We start from the raw sequence: 15000 nt of genomic DNA on the forward strand, positions 1-15000 counted from the left end.
TATATATATATGTATATATATATATATATATATGTGTGTGTGTGTGTGTGTGTGTGTGTGTGTGTGTGTGTGTGTGTTATATATATATATATATATATATATATGTGTGTGTGTGTGTGTGTGTGTGTGTGTGTATACGTATTTGTATATATATGAAATATATAGGTATTATTTTAATATGAAGTAGCCTATGAAAATCGATTAACGTCGACATGTTTTCATTCCAGTGTGTGTGTGTGTGTATTTACTGTAAATAGCAACACTGTATATTTGCATGTGTATAGAATCTCGCACCAGTTATTGCTTTAGCATAATAAGTTAGTGCGAAGTAACACAGTAGATGCTAGAGTTATAATCGCTAGTTAGTTCGCCTCTTGCAGCCTGTTAGCGCCAGACGCAAATTTAGAAAAAAAAAATACGATGAGTTACCGTATGGAAATTCAGCCTTTTCATCGATCTGCGAGTTGTTGATTTCACTTTGATTAAGAGGGAATTAGATTTTGATGAGGCGCTGGTGTGACTTGTTGACTGGGTTAGAGATAAGTTGGAGTTCGCTGGTATATAACTACAGATATTGCGTGAGGTTAGCATGTCTTGTTTGTCATTTTTACATTTTTAGTTTGTTGATTGGACGAGATGTTAAAATGCACGTCTTATCATTAATGTTTGTCATTAGTGTTCGAGTGCGGGAATATGTTTCCTAGTACTAGCATCGTGATCTTATCATATTTGTTTTAGTGGGAAAGTGTTGTTCTCCGCATAATGTTAATTGGGAAACGCGGAGATACAACCATAGAATCGACCTGCATTGGTTATCGATCTTATAAGGGCTCGCTAAGAGCGGGTTTCGCTCGGCGCGAATTAAGTCAGCCCTGTTTAGCGTTAGGTCATTTGTTTGTTGAGTGTGAGGCTATCTATAGTGCGTACTGGCCATATGGCGTACTCATCTGAGGAACTGTTCTCTCCCGCAGGTGAAACAGACATGGCTGCGGCAACAGCGTCTCCAGAGCCTAAGGGCACGTTGACCCCCCCAGGCTCCTCCCCCCTGAGGGCGGAGTGTGACCCCACCCGTGACTCCTCCCACAACTCCACCCCCCTCTCACCAGAGGCGCCCCCGACCCCAGACTCCGCCCACATGGCCGCCGAGCCCACCAATCACAGCGCAGCTCGCCTTCAACCCGCCAGTGAAAGAGACGAGAGCCACATCTTGACCAATCAAGAGCCGCTCTCAGGAGCCAAGAAGCGGAAGGCAGCCAAGGTTCACAAAGTCGAGGTAAGGGCACCGTTCTTCCTCCTCCTCCTCCTCCCCTCCCTATTTCCGCCCCTCCCCCTCCCCTCCCCCACCAGTGCCGGCTCCTGGTCACTGCCGATGGACAGTGGCGCAGTCTTCGGCGTAACGCCACGGCGCAGCGTTGAAGTTGCCGCCACGCCCCTCGCCGTCCGCCGTGTCGGGAGTGCGAGTCCGAGCGTGCGTGATCAGTGTGCTGGAACTGGTGGTGGCGCTACCACGTGTCGTAGTAGTAGCAGCAGCGGCAGTAGCATGAGGCTCTGCTTGTGTGTGTGTACTCAGATGTACTAGTGTACTCATGGTGCTTCAACAATACTCGGATCTACTTCACCCTAGCTTCTCGCGAGTGATATCCATGTGTGTTAACATGGTAAGAGTTGTTCAGACACTTTGTCGTTTTTGATTTGTGTGCGTTTATTATGCTCGACTGTGTGTGTGTGTGTGGACTTAGTGTACCTTCGCAAGGGGTTCGCCACTCGCCCCCCGCGCCTAGTGAGAGGCAGTGCGGACTCTGCGCCGAGGAGAGCCCGAGGCGACGAGAGGAGTTCAGTGTGTGTGAGCGACTTGGCCTCACACCTCAGGCAACAGACTCGGGTGTGATGTTCCACTTTGCGCGATCCACTTTCCTCTCGCTTGAGAGTGACTCCGCCGTCAGCACTTCCTTCCTTCCTTCCTTCCTCCCTCGCCGCAACTTCTCGGTCCCTTCCTTCGCCTTCCTCGTGGCTCTGCTGGGGAATCCTGCGGGACATCCCGTCTCAGCGCGGCCGTAATGTCCGGTCTTTATAAATAAAGACGAGAGGGACGTCATCACACACGAGACTCTGGCTCACTCACTCACTCACTCACTCATTCACTCACTCGCTCGCTGGCCTCTGCGCACTCACGCACTTGGACCTCCCTCCTGTAAACCCCCTAATGGAAGCATGTACTTTTTCAAAGATTATTTAGAGGCAATCGCGAGTAATAATGGAAGTGAGGTTGATCCTGATTTCAGTGAATAGTTTGTGCTGACTGTGGAGTGAGGTCGCGGTGATCAGCCAACGAGTGAAACGTTGCTCTAAGCTTCTTCTGTTCCTGATTAATATTCATTTAGTAATGTAGTTAGTAACTTTTTTTTTACTATTATGATCGTCATTTATTAGAATTAGTATTGCAGTTACTTTTTATTTTTCATTGTCATTATCTTGATTTAATTTTCTTGTCTCGTTAGCTTATTGCGAATTCAGAATATTTATTTTTCGAAAAAGGAACAGAACGGAGTCATGCTTTAGTGCGAGTCTACTCTGTGAGCTTTACTTAGAAATGGCGGTGAATGTACCGAGGCCAGAGCTATGGCTGCGAGTGCGAGCATCAGCCATCCAGCCAGCCCCTCGCCTTGCACTCTTAACCACATCCTCCACACCCTCATTCGGGTGCGGGCTAGGCCGGGCTTTCTGTGTAGTGTGTGTGTGTGTATATATAGAATGGATCCGCTGAATGCAGGGCTTGTGACTCGCGTGTGACTCTGGGACTCCTTAGTGGATACGGCGGAGACTGCCGATGAGGGCCGTCGCTCGCTGCAGTCGCTCCGTAATAGCGAGGAAAGCCGCTGCGAGGGAGGGGGAAGGAGAGGGGGGGGGAGGGAAGGGCAGCGGCGGCGAGGGTGACAGGTAGCGGCGCCGGGGTCGCACCTGCCGTCTGGCGGCGTGCGGTGCGGCGGGGTCGGGGGTCACCTGGCTGACCATTCCGTTAATCCAATGTTGTTTCTCGTTGCAGACGGCGTGCGGGAGCGAGGGTGAGGGCGAGGCAGGCCTGAGCGGAAACTTCTCCTGCCCGGTGTGCGAGGAGGTCCTCCCCGCCCAGCACGAATTCACACAACACATCCGCAAGCACAACCACGTCATTGAGACTGACAATGGCACCAAAGTGTACTGCTGCGGCATCTGCAAGAAGCAGCTAAGCAGCAACAGCTCCCTGGACAGGCACATGCTGGTACACTCCGGCGAGCGTCCGTTCCGCTGCCACATCTGCGGCACTCACTTCACCACCAATGGGAACATGCACCGCCACATCCGGGGGCACTACCGCAACGGCGGTGGCGGCGGCGGGGGTGGCGGCGGCGGCGGCGCGGGCTCCGACACGGGCGACAGCGACTTGGCCTCGGAGGAGGACACGTCGTCGCCCCGCAAGCGCCACCTGGAGGACGAGGACAGCATGGTGTCCGCCAAGGCCGTGCGCCTCAACGCCAGCGAGATGGACGAGGAGGAGCTCACATGCCCGGCGTGTGGGGTGGAGCAGCCTAGTCAGCACGCCCTCGAGCAGCACGTGGAGAACATCCACCCCGAGTACCAGGTGGCGTGCACCAGCTGCCAGGTGGGCTTCAAGAACTACCGGGCGCTGCACCTCCACAACTCCATGGTCCACCACACGTCCGCCGCGTCGCCGCCGCAGGTCGACCTGACGCTCACGGACTTCTCCAGCCCCAAGTTCCCGCTCATCGCCAAGGAGATCTGCGAGCGGGACAGATTGCACCAGCAGCCCGTGGAGGGGGTGGGCGTGCACAGGTGCCAGTTGTGCCATATCACGTTCCCGTGCGCCGAGTCGTGGCTCATGCACATGCGCGAGCACGCCGCCGCCTCCACGGGGTCCGCCTCGTCGCTCAGGTGCCTCCGCTGCGACCTCAGCTTCTCCAACGTGGTCGAGCTCACGCACCACCACCAGCGCCACCTGTGCGAGGAGCCGCAGCCCGGCAAGGAGGGCTTCCTCAGGGTGCTCGACCTCCTCAAGCAGCAGGAGGCCGAGTCCGCCTCCGCCTCCTCCATGGCGGCCTCGCTCTTCGCCAGCGGGCTCAGGCCGCCCCTCAGCATGCAGCCGCCCGGCCAGCACTCGCCCGCGCCGGCGGACTCCGCCAAGGCGTCCCCCGAGCACCCGTCCGCCGGCCGCATCGCCGCCGCCACCACCACCAGCAGCGGCAGCAGCGTGGCGCCCCTGCTGTCCACGGCCCCCGGCCTCTCGCACGACGAGCAGTTCGCCAGAGGCTACCGCGAGATGAAGCTCAACGGCCAGTACCCGTGCAAGCTGTGCAAGGAGGTGTTCGCCAACCTGCGCAAGTTGAAGTCACACAACCTGGTCCACATGGTGGCCCCCCCCTACCGCTGCAACCTGTGCTCCTTCTTCAGCAATGACAAGAACACCCTCAAGGAACACATGAAGAGCCACAAGGGCGACACGCCCTACGAGTGCAACCTGTGCAACCTTGCATTTACCACCAAGGCCAACTGCGAGCGCCACATCAAGAACATCCACGGGCGCCAGTCGCGGGACGAGGTGAAGGGCTGCATGACGTACGTGCCGCAGGAGGAGGGCGCCAGCACCGACCGCTCCCTCGACACCGTGTGCCACATCTGCCACATCGACTGCAAGGCGAGGTCCGTGCTGCGCGACCACATCCGCTCCTCGCACCCCGAGGGCATGACCAAGCCCTTCTCGTGCAAGCTGTGCGGCGGCGCCTTCTCCTCCGAGAACGACGTGATGCGCCACGTGATCCAGCAGCACTCCGAGGCCGCCACGGGACCCACCCTCGAGAGCCTGGTGGTGAGCCAGGGCGCCCGCGACGACCTCCACGACCACCACGACCTCACGCCCGTCGAGTCGCTGCTCAGCTTCTCCAAGTTGCCTCTCACGGCGATGCCCCTCACTACCTCCCACCAGCCGCCGCCCCCGCCCCCGGCTCTCCCTCTCCCCTTCTCGCACAACGCAGGAATCCCCACGCCCCTGGTGACCGGCCGCACGCTCACGCCGTCTGTCACGCCCACACTCACGCCCGTGCCCAGCGTGCTCTCCGCCAGCGACGAAGACGCGCCCTTGGACCTCAGCATGAACTCCAAGAGAGAGCAAGAGAGTGACAGGAGGGAGGAGGAGGAGGAGGAGGAAGACGAGGAGGAGGAGGAGATCGAGGTGAACGACGTCAAGACGGAGCAGCTGGAGCCCGAGGACCTCTCCAAGCCGCGCAAGGAGGAGTGCAAGGAGCTGGACGAGGCCAAGAGCCCCGAGCCCTCGCCAGAGGCCACCACCGAAGTGCTCAAAATCCCCAAGCCGCCCTTCTCCCTGGGCATGTACCCGCAGCCCCCCCTGCCGCTGTGCAGCCCCTTCAGCCCCCACCAATACTCCTTCCTCATGAACCCCTACAACGGCCTGCACCATCCCGTTCGCAACCTGGACTCCGCGTTTTTCGAGGAGTACCAGAAGGAGCTGAAGCGCGGCCTGCAGCTGACGTCCGGCGGCGGCCTCCTGAGCGGGGGCTTCTTGCAGCAGAGCACCCCTTCGCTCTCGCTCTCCGCCCTGGCAATGGTCGCCGCTCATCGCAACCCGCTGCGCATCCCCAGACCCGACATCCGTTCCTCGGAGAACAAGTCTGAGGATTCATCCGCATCCGACAGCCAGTCCGCGCCCATTTCCAAGCCTGGCGACGAGGACGTGATGCACTTCACAATACGCAACTCCGTCCTCATGAAGAAGCCGAAGCAGCGGCGGTACAGGACGGAGCGGCCGTGGAGATGCGACCTGTGCGACAAGGGCTTCACTCTCCGCTCCAACATGGAGCGACACATGAAGCAGCAGCATCCCGACGTCTGGCAACACCGGCCGAGAGGCGTCAACACGCCCAGATCGGAGTCGGACACGCCCACCTCTGCTTCCGAGGCGCCGCACACCATTTCCGAAACGGTGAGAGAGCAGCTGATCATCAAGATCGAAAAGGACGCAGCCGAAGACAGAGGAGGCGAGGAGGCGGAGCAGAGAGAAGAGGAAGAGAGGGAGCTAGTCATTGATGATGGCCATGAAGGCGAGGAGGAGGAGGAGGAAGAAGAAGAAGACGAGGAGGAGGAGGAGGACGAAGACGAGGACGAGGAAGAGGAGGAAGGTCAAGAGAGCTGCGGAGAGAAAAGTCGAGAGGACGGCAGCGCCGACCTCGCGAGCGTGCACACGTTGCTCTCCACTGCCTCCAGTCAGAGCTTCCCTTTTTTTGGCAGTGAGGGGGAGGAGGAAGTCCCTGGGGAAGACGACTCCACTTCCTCCAACACGATGTCAGAAGAAGCCAAGCGCAGTGCCTATTCTTCTGCGCCACAAAAGCAAAAGTGCCCCTTCTGCCAGAGAAAGTTCCCCTGGTCCAGCTCCCTCGTGCGACACATCCGCACCCACACCGGACAAAAGCCATACCTGTGCCCAGTGTGCCACTTTCCCTTCACCACCAAGTCCAACTGCGACCGCCACCTCCTGAGAAAGCATCCCGACTCCCCCCACACTCTGGGCGGCGACCGCCCGTACCGCTGCTCCAAGTGCCCGGGTGCAGCTTTCACCAGCCTCGAGAGCCTCCGCAAGCATGAAGTGTTCAAGCACGAGAAGGCCAGTGACACGGCCATCTCGAGGGACGACGCTAGACCGTTCCGCTGCCACGTGTGCGAAGTACCGCTTGCAAGTCGCGAGGTGGCCGTGCAACACGTCAAGGAAGCCCATCCAGAAAACTTTCAGAAAATCACTAGCATAGAACCGGTCACAGCTGAGAACAACAACGACCCCCTTTCTCCAACGCCAGATTCCACTACCACAGATAGGGTAAGTTCAGTGTCCCCAGAGCATACTGATTGCTGAAATCGTACAAACGTGACATTGGCATGTCAATATATAGAATTACTGAACTGCACTAAATGATGAATAGAAGTGCTGAAGAATTTTCTTCTTTTGCAGGTGAGCTGTATGTTCTGCCTGAATCGATACTGGAGTCTTGCTGAATTAAAGCAACACATTACAACCCAGCATACGAACTCTTCGCCTGTTTTACCTGCCGTTGAGCAAAAAGAGGGAAGTCTGTCCTCGCCAGCAATAAAGACCGAAATCAAAGAGGAGCGCAAAGATGAAACCGAAGGTTCTGACTTCATCTCCAACCTCCTTGGAACAAGACGAGCAGTTGTTGATCACTTGCTGACATCTAAATCGGCAGATGACGCAGCGAAGCTCCTCGGGGTGCGATAATGCAGACAGAACTTCCCCGTTAAGAGGGATTTTCTGTTTACAATGAGGGTGTGTCTGTTCAAGAAAACTTTTCCAATATTTAGCTGAGTGCAATGTATGTCATAGCTTGTAGTTCATATTAATGGTTACTTACTCTATTATTTTCCATTCGTAATGCATTCACAGTTTGCCTTGAAATTTAAAAATTCGTGCCTTGACAACGTGCCCTAGACTCTTCTGTAATCTGTAAGTTAACGTTATGTATATAGTGTGTATATAATGATTCAGTGGTTTGATATTTAGTTTAATATAATTTCATTCCTTTAGTCTGTGATGTCTTCAACTCCCAGTTGATTTTGTTACTCGTTATTGTTATTTGTTTGCTTGTACAGTACCTGCCAAAATATTGTCCAGTAGTTTTCTTTAGTTGCCAACATTCCAAACATTTTGTTCAAATACAAGGGGCCAAAATCAATTTCTTGTGCCTAACCTTTTCATTTGCCAGTTTAGCCAATACATACCAATGTTTAAAATATTTGGTAGAAGTGTATGCCAAGAATGATAGCATATCTACAATAGATCGAGACAATCTATATGGATCAGGGATCGAATAGTTTCTTTATCTTTATTTATACTTTAACGAGTCCTCATCTCCAAAGTATTAAGGCTAAATGCCAAAGTTATGGTTAGTGTGTGTAAATAATTAGTCCTAATAATTTATCTCGTAATCTGTAAGGTTGCATTCTCATTCCAAAGTTTGTATATTTATACTACCTTTAAGATTAATTTCTTTTGAAAGTTGTGTTCCTATTAGTTTATATTATCAACATTCCAAACTATACCTCAAAATATTCCTTGCTTCAGTTTAGTCAACAAAGTAAAGGAGACGTTATTCGTTGACGTGAGAAGTTGTCAGAAAATTCAAATCTAATTTTCTCGACTCTGCACCACCAGTGTATGTTGTTTACGACACCGAGAACTCCCGTGTTGGTTAGTCCTCAGTGTGTATCCTAAGGTCACACTCCTCCTCTTAATAATTCTGACATTCCATTTGTACTTATCCAGTGAAGCTGTTTCCATGCAATCATTTCTGCATGTTTCCAAAGAAGTTTGATGTGTGTAGATAAGTGTTTGAATTTGAGTGATGTGTTTTTTCTATGAAAGGTAATATAATATGCGAATTCTATTCCAAGGTTGTTAGTAAAATTTTAAATGATCTCTCCAAACAAAATAATTTAATAAGCTGTTGATTTATGGCATTATTGCGCAAGTCTTATATATAATAATACTATTATATATATATCAATACATAAAATAATGTCATTAAACCAAAGGCATTCTATATACACGATGCTCTTTGATACTCTTGTCCCATACTGTTCAATCACCTTGTTCTGATGAGTGTTTTGTTTGTATGTTACAGCACCACTTTAAAAAGCTTTGGAATAAATAGTTGTGATTGAAACCATATTTCTTTTAAAACCTCCAAACATCATATATGCAAAGGGTAAAAAATAAAACCATATTTGAAATACTACAAGTCTCTCTTAAAAATGATAAATATCCAGGTACAGAAGATTTGTATAAAAATTAAATGTCCTTAAATCTAAACTAAACAATATTTCTTGGTTTGCACCTTCTTTTCAGTGACCAAATTACGCAATGATTAGATGAACACCTTCTGAATATTAAAAAGTTATAATGGTGAGCAAAATATCAGTAACTGACATAAAAAAAAATCTTTACAAACTTTTGAATTGATTATCAAAGGTTAATGAACTTGAAACAATATTGACTAGAAAAAAAAAATCAATAAGCACTGCACTTGATCTCACTTTTTCTGTTTTTCATCAGTTTCCATTATACAAACAAGACAAAAAAAAAGAAAGAAAAGAAAACAAAATCTTGAAAGATAGAGGACATGTTCACAGGTACAATATCCACACTAAAAAGTAAGTTTAATCAATGACTTTCTTGATTACAAATATCCTTTTATACTATACTTAGCTACTAGTGGTACTTAAGAAGTGCATGTGTCTAAAAAGGAGAAAGTATACCTGCAGATGCTAATATGTAAAATTTAAAATATAATATCACCATCACCAGTACAAGCATTATGCAAATATTGCAACTCAGTTTTACCAAAATTCATTACTGAATCAAAAGGAGCATAGGGAGGGCAGGCTTGTCTAATCAGTATTGTACTGATTTTCCATGGATTAACATCATTTAACATTCACTATATGAAAGCTCCACATATATATATAACAATTTCCTAAGGAATACTGACTGGTATTCAAAATGTCTTAATAACCATGAAGCTTTCATACAAAATGCCTAAAAGACTCCGATATGTAATCAGCATAAAAGTGAACCAGCTAAGCATCCAATTGCATCACTCTTTGTAAAGAATAAAAGGGGGGGGAGGAGGAAGCCAAGACTTGACTTTCCATTGTGAATGTCCTCTTTCTTCTTTCCTTCATTTCTTCAGTTATCCTATTTTCTCTCTTCATTTCTAGCGATCACTTTTCATATGATTACAATGATTTCTTGTTTTTTCAAACTTGTCATCTTGATCTTTCTGAAAATTTTGAGGTCATCATAGCAGAATAATGCCTTGGAGATCTACATGAAAGATTCTTGTGCTGTAGATGTAGATCGAGCTGCTCAGACCCCAAAATTAAAGGGTGGTCATGTGAACGAAGAGATCCAGCCCGCCTGGGTCATGAAAGTGGTTATCATACGTTGAGAGTGAGAGTCTAAGCCTTGGGGAGTGCATACACCCCCTCGAGTAGTTGATCCAACACCTGCCTGACGCTTGTCGCCTTCGTCCTGAAAATGGATGGAATAGCATGTCAATAACAATATATATATATTTAATGGTATTAGTGTCTTGGAATAGGCAAAGCTGCCCTAATCTTAGTCATAGCTTTTGCAGGTAAGGAAATAAAATAAGAAAACTAAAATGAATGAAAGTATAATGGAAAGGAGCAGATACTTGTAAAAGATATATACATTTTAGTTCAACTCTATAAATGACTTCTAATTTAGGTCTCTGATATAACCAGATAATGCAAGAGTAAACATTTTGAATGCAAACAACATTACTAAGCATGAAATTCTCATAAAACATAGGAATTTTTGCTCTATTTTGCTCTTTGCTTCTCTTACCTTCAGTAAAACAGCTTTGTAAGCAATGTACTGTGATGGCTTGATATTTGAGGAGGCACACAACTGAAAATCATAAACATGTATCAGAAATGTTTTGAGATAAGAAATATGTGAAGAAACTACTGACAAGATTCCTTAACCCTCTCTGGACGGGTGGTACACTACTGTACCGCTCATTCAAATGCCCGGTGGCCGGGCGGCACAATATGGTGCCAGCCATTTAATTGATTTAGGCCTCAGCCTTCGAAAGCCCCGGCATTGTGACATGCAAGGCTGGAATGCCCCCGTCGTGAGTGGGTTCATGGTAAAAATGCTTAACACAATACTGGTGCATATGCCTGTACCTGTATATTTCAGCATAGCAGATGAAAACTACACAGGAAGATGTTATAAATTCTTATAAATCAAATACAAAGATCCAACTACATCAGGAATTTTCTCCAAATATTCATTATCATATAGAAATGATATGTAAAACAAAAATTGTATTGTACTGGATTGTATCAAAGGACTCACACAAACATAAGGAGTAGCACTATGAAAGACACTTCACCAAAATCTGGTGAAGAACAATAAAAGAGAATTTTGGTAAATCCACAAGCTACTCCTGTGAATAATGACGACAATAATTTACTTTAATTATTAATAGTAATAATGGTAATGATAATAACTGATACTAATACTTGTTATTAATAATATTAATAATAGAAAAACAATAATAATAGTAATAGTATTAAATTAAGTAATCAACTACAACAAACAAAGTAATAATAGTAACATAATAACAACAATAATAATGATGATGAAAATAAAAGCAACAGCAATAAGAAGAAGAACAGAAGAAACATCGACAAGAGTTCCTGGAAACCGCTCATTTTCGTACCTTTCTTTCCTTCTGGGACAAAAGATGGTAGCCTGGTAACATTGATATTGCAATGGGGTCATCATTCCCCCCTTGAGTCCCCCCCTGTTGTGCTTGCTGCGTGTTGCTCCCGTTCCCCCAGCTGGAGATGTCGCTGCTGTTCCCGCTGCTGCCGCTCAAGCTCCCGCTGAGCCATCTTCCACCGCCAGTATCGAGAGGCGTGAATTTTTTTTCTGCTAAACATTTCGGACTTCTTGCGTCGTTTCTGCGCAGGACACAAAGAGAGGAGAGAAGGATGGACGTTTGAGTTAAGAAGATTCAGACATCCGCTAAAACTCTTCAGTATGCCAATTATTGTCTAAATATTCATACAATATAAGACAATGATTTGTCAGTTTTTTTTAAACTTAACAGGGCATTCCTGCCACATACACACATAGCACACACTAATCTCAAACACTACCTTCACTTCCTTGTCTAGAGCTCTATAAAGGAGAACAAACAACCGTCATATCCAGACATCTTTCCTTTAAAGCCTTAAATAGCTACAACAAACTGGCTTGATATTCAGCCAGGTAATGAATAATTTATTGAGCTAAATATTTAATGATGACCAAAATTAAGGGAATGATAAAGGGTACTGCAATTTCTTTCTTTTTCTCTCTCTATTTTTAGGGGATTCATGACTCTAATTTAAGGGACAGTCAGTAATAATTTGATGTCTATGGTATCTATAATTAAATCACTAGTTTGTGTAAACATCTGATAATGCATCTTAAATTACATCTACATTTACAGCAAGTGCCATAAAACATAAAACTCTGTTCTTTAATACAAGTACACTATCAATTACTTGGAAATATCCTACTTAATACTAACACTTACAAACTGAACTTCCATGGTGGCTTAAAGTCATTTGAAAAAGCAAGGTCTAAGATCTAAAAGAAAGATGTACACCTATGGCTCCACAAATAATGCTCTGTGAATAACAAATTCTATGCCTCTCATTACACTGCTCAATCGCACTTCACATTCATCCAGCATTCAACTTGAAAATTTCCGCAAAGTCACATTTGATTTATGGAATGAATAACATAAAACCCAAAGCAAACAAACTGAGAAAATACGCCAGCATTTCAAACCAGATTAAGTATTATCTTGTGGTTAAAACTTACAAAAAAAGGTGTTGAAATAATGTCTGATTCTGTTTACATTGTGGATTTTTACTGTTATCTCACCATTGTGGCTTCCTTTACTGCATACAAAAAATCCCATGTATATCAGAGACTGATAGTATGTCATGATGGTTGCTAATCACAGATTTCATTCTCTACTCTGATTCCTACCCAAGACAAACACACATGATCAAAAGTAAGAGTCAAAAGCAATTAATACTGAAATTCACTAAAACACAGACTTCATTGCAAGCGCATAGTTATCTTATGTGCACATTAAGAGAGTTCACAATCCTTCTGACAAAATGAAGAATTTCATATTGTTAAATCACCTCCTTCAAGATTATCAATTTTTTTGCCCCCCCCCCCATGAACCTCAGGACATCACCATTATCTTCCTTTCTTTCCTTATAAAGTCAAACATAGTTCAAAGTCATACTCATCCAAAAAGGGCACCTTAATAATCATATCAAAAACAACCTTGTGCTTTATGTAGCAGAAGAAATCTAATAGATGTACCTTAGCAAACAGGGTAAACATATCTATCTTCAATCCCTTTTTCCACCTCTAGCTGATATCTGTCTTCAAATCACATTCTATCACCATGTTTCATGCTGAAATACATGCTGCAAAAGTCTTAGTTGCACGTAAACTAAGAATGTGTATAGACAACAGCAGCAGAAATGTCACACATTGTTAAATGGTGTTCTGCCAACACTTGAATAAGTATATGTAAATTCACTAAAACAAAATAAAGAATTAGAAAGTGTTGAAGTTATACAAACTTATGAGATATATGCAAGCATAAATATATAAACATAATTATAGGCTATTTGTTGTCATTCTTTTGCCTTTTCATCTTATCCTTAACTGCTCAGATGCAAGGCTTTGTGCAATTTACTCCCTCCTTGTGGCAGGGACACATTTGAGGATGTTTTGGTAAACCAGAAGCTTGGTTTAACTTAAGACAAACTAAAGATAGTGGTGTGTGAGTTTCTGTACTGTTGGCATGGAGAGTATAGCATAAACAGCTTGTGGTTTAATTAAAAACATTCTAAAAATGGTAGTGTGAGAGTTTCTGTACTTCTGGCATGGAGAGAATGGCGTAAAAAGCTTGTGGTTTAACTAAAGACATCGTAAAAAACGGTGGTGTGTGTTTCTGTACTGCTGCATGGAGAGAATGGCATAACCAGAGTTGGGCTGGGGTGGTAGCTGGGGGGGCAGATAGGTTTGTGGTGAATGGACAGGGTGAATTAAGGGCAGCCTTTGTTACATGTCCACAGACAAGCCACAAAACCAAGGATAATCTCCTACATATTTTGTAATATCTCACATAAGATACAATTAAATACTAAAAAAAAAAAAAAAAAGGAATTATAAATAAGTAAACAAACAGAGAGAAGAAGAGAACACACACACAAAAAAAAAACTGATAATAAATAAACAATAAACAATAAATGATCAAATACAGGTTCACAAAATCCATGATACAAAACTCTCTTAACCCTTTGAGTACGGTGCGTCAAACCCGTGTGACACGGCTAAATACCCGATGACGGGGTGACGCACCAGTGTGATGTTCCCGATGCAATATTGCATAGGCCCGGCATAGGGGGTTTCCACTTATCGCTGGGCCCGTAGGGATAGGGTTGAGAAATGCAGTCTTAGAAAATAAAATAATAGCAATACTTTCAAGATATAACCAAGAGCAAGGAGTAACATGACAAAGATGGAAAGACACTCCACTCAAGATTAGCCCATTACAGACGGGTGGCAACCTGTAGATGCCAGGAGTGTTTTTGAGCATATGTAATGTGCCACTGTCAGTTTAGCTGTTTTGCCCAATGGCACTTGTTGTTAAAAAAAGTACGTTTTGCCAAACTTTGTACTGCTTCTTCTATAAATTTGTGAGAGTGCTGTTACAACAAGTGTACAGCATATATTCCTCGTTTATGGAAGCTAAAAGGCTAAACTTCAGGAATTTTGTGTGTGGTTGTGTGTGTGTGTGGTTGTGTGTGTGTGTGTGGTTGTGTGTGTGTGTGTGTGTGGTTGTGTGTGTGTGTGTGTGGTTGTGTGTGTGTGTGTGGTTGTGTGTGTGTGTGTGGTTGTGTGTGTGTGTGTGTGTGGTTGTGTGTGTGTGTGAGGTTGTGTGTGTGTGTTGGTTTTGTGTGTGTGTGTGTGTGTGTGTGTGTGTGTGTGTGTGTGTGTGTGTGTGTGTGTGTGTGTGTGTGTGTGTGTGTGTGTGTGTGTGTGTGTGGTTGTGTGTGTGTGGTTGTGTGTGTGTGTGTGGTTGTGTGTGTGTGTGAGGTTGTGTGTGTGTGTGTGAGGTTGTGTGTGTGTGTGAGGTTGTGTGTGTGTGTGGTTGTGTGTGTGTGTGGTTGTGTGTGTGTGTGTGTGTGTGTGTGTGTGGTTGTGTGTGTGTGTGTGGTTGTGTGTGTGTGTGTGGTTGTGTGTGTGTGTGTGGTTGTGTGTGTGTGTGTGGTTGTGTGTGTGTGTGAGGTTGTGTGTGTGTGTTG

General features: G+C 46.2%; 2 protein-coding genes across 3 annotated transcripts in view; one reads left to right on the forward strand and one right to left on the reverse strand.

Annotated features, from left to right (window-relative positions):
* Nucleotides 1-8741, forward strand: part of LOC122249538 (uncharacterized) — a 9898-nt gene extending 1157 nt beyond the window's left edge. The window contains exons 2-4 of one of the 2 annotated variants that reach the window (XM_043010500.2): nucleotides 972-1273; nucleotides 3044-6880; nucleotides 7013-8741. In XM_043010500.2, coding sequence (XP_042866434.2) covers nucleotides 972-1273; nucleotides 3044-6880; nucleotides 7013-7297 — 4424 coding nt within the window. In that variant the 3' untranslated portion in view covers nucleotides 7298-8741. Of the gene's footprint in view, nucleotides 1-971; nucleotides 1274-1466; nucleotides 1659-3043; nucleotides 6881-7012 lie in introns of those variants that run through there. The other variant, XM_043010501.2, reaches the window with a different exon arrangement.
* Nucleotides 8742-8805: 64 nt separating this feature from the next.
* The window catches only part of Ada2b (Transcriptional adapter 2B), a 34607-nt gene continuing 28412 nt past the window's right edge, over nucleotides 8806-15000 (reverse strand). The window contains exons 14-16 of the mRNA XM_086538181.1: nucleotides 11331-11574; nucleotides 10448-10510; nucleotides 8806-10108 (exon numbers count right to left, since the gene is read on the reverse strand). Of these exons, the coding sequence (XP_086394307.1) occupies nucleotides 9968-10108; nucleotides 10448-10510; nucleotides 11331-11574 (448 nt within the window). The 3' untranslated portion in view covers nucleotides 8806-9967. The remainder of the gene's footprint in view (nucleotides 10109-10447; nucleotides 10511-11330; nucleotides 11575-15000) is intronic.

Source organism: Penaeus japonicus, unplaced genomic scaffold (genome assembly GCF_977035675.1).
Source record: "Penaeus japonicus unplaced genomic scaffold, GWHDUDI00000001_assembly GWHDUDI00000007, whole genome shotgun sequence".
Taxonomy (NCBI): domain Eukaryota; kingdom Metazoa; phylum Arthropoda; class Malacostraca; order Decapoda; family Penaeidae; genus Penaeus; species Penaeus japonicus.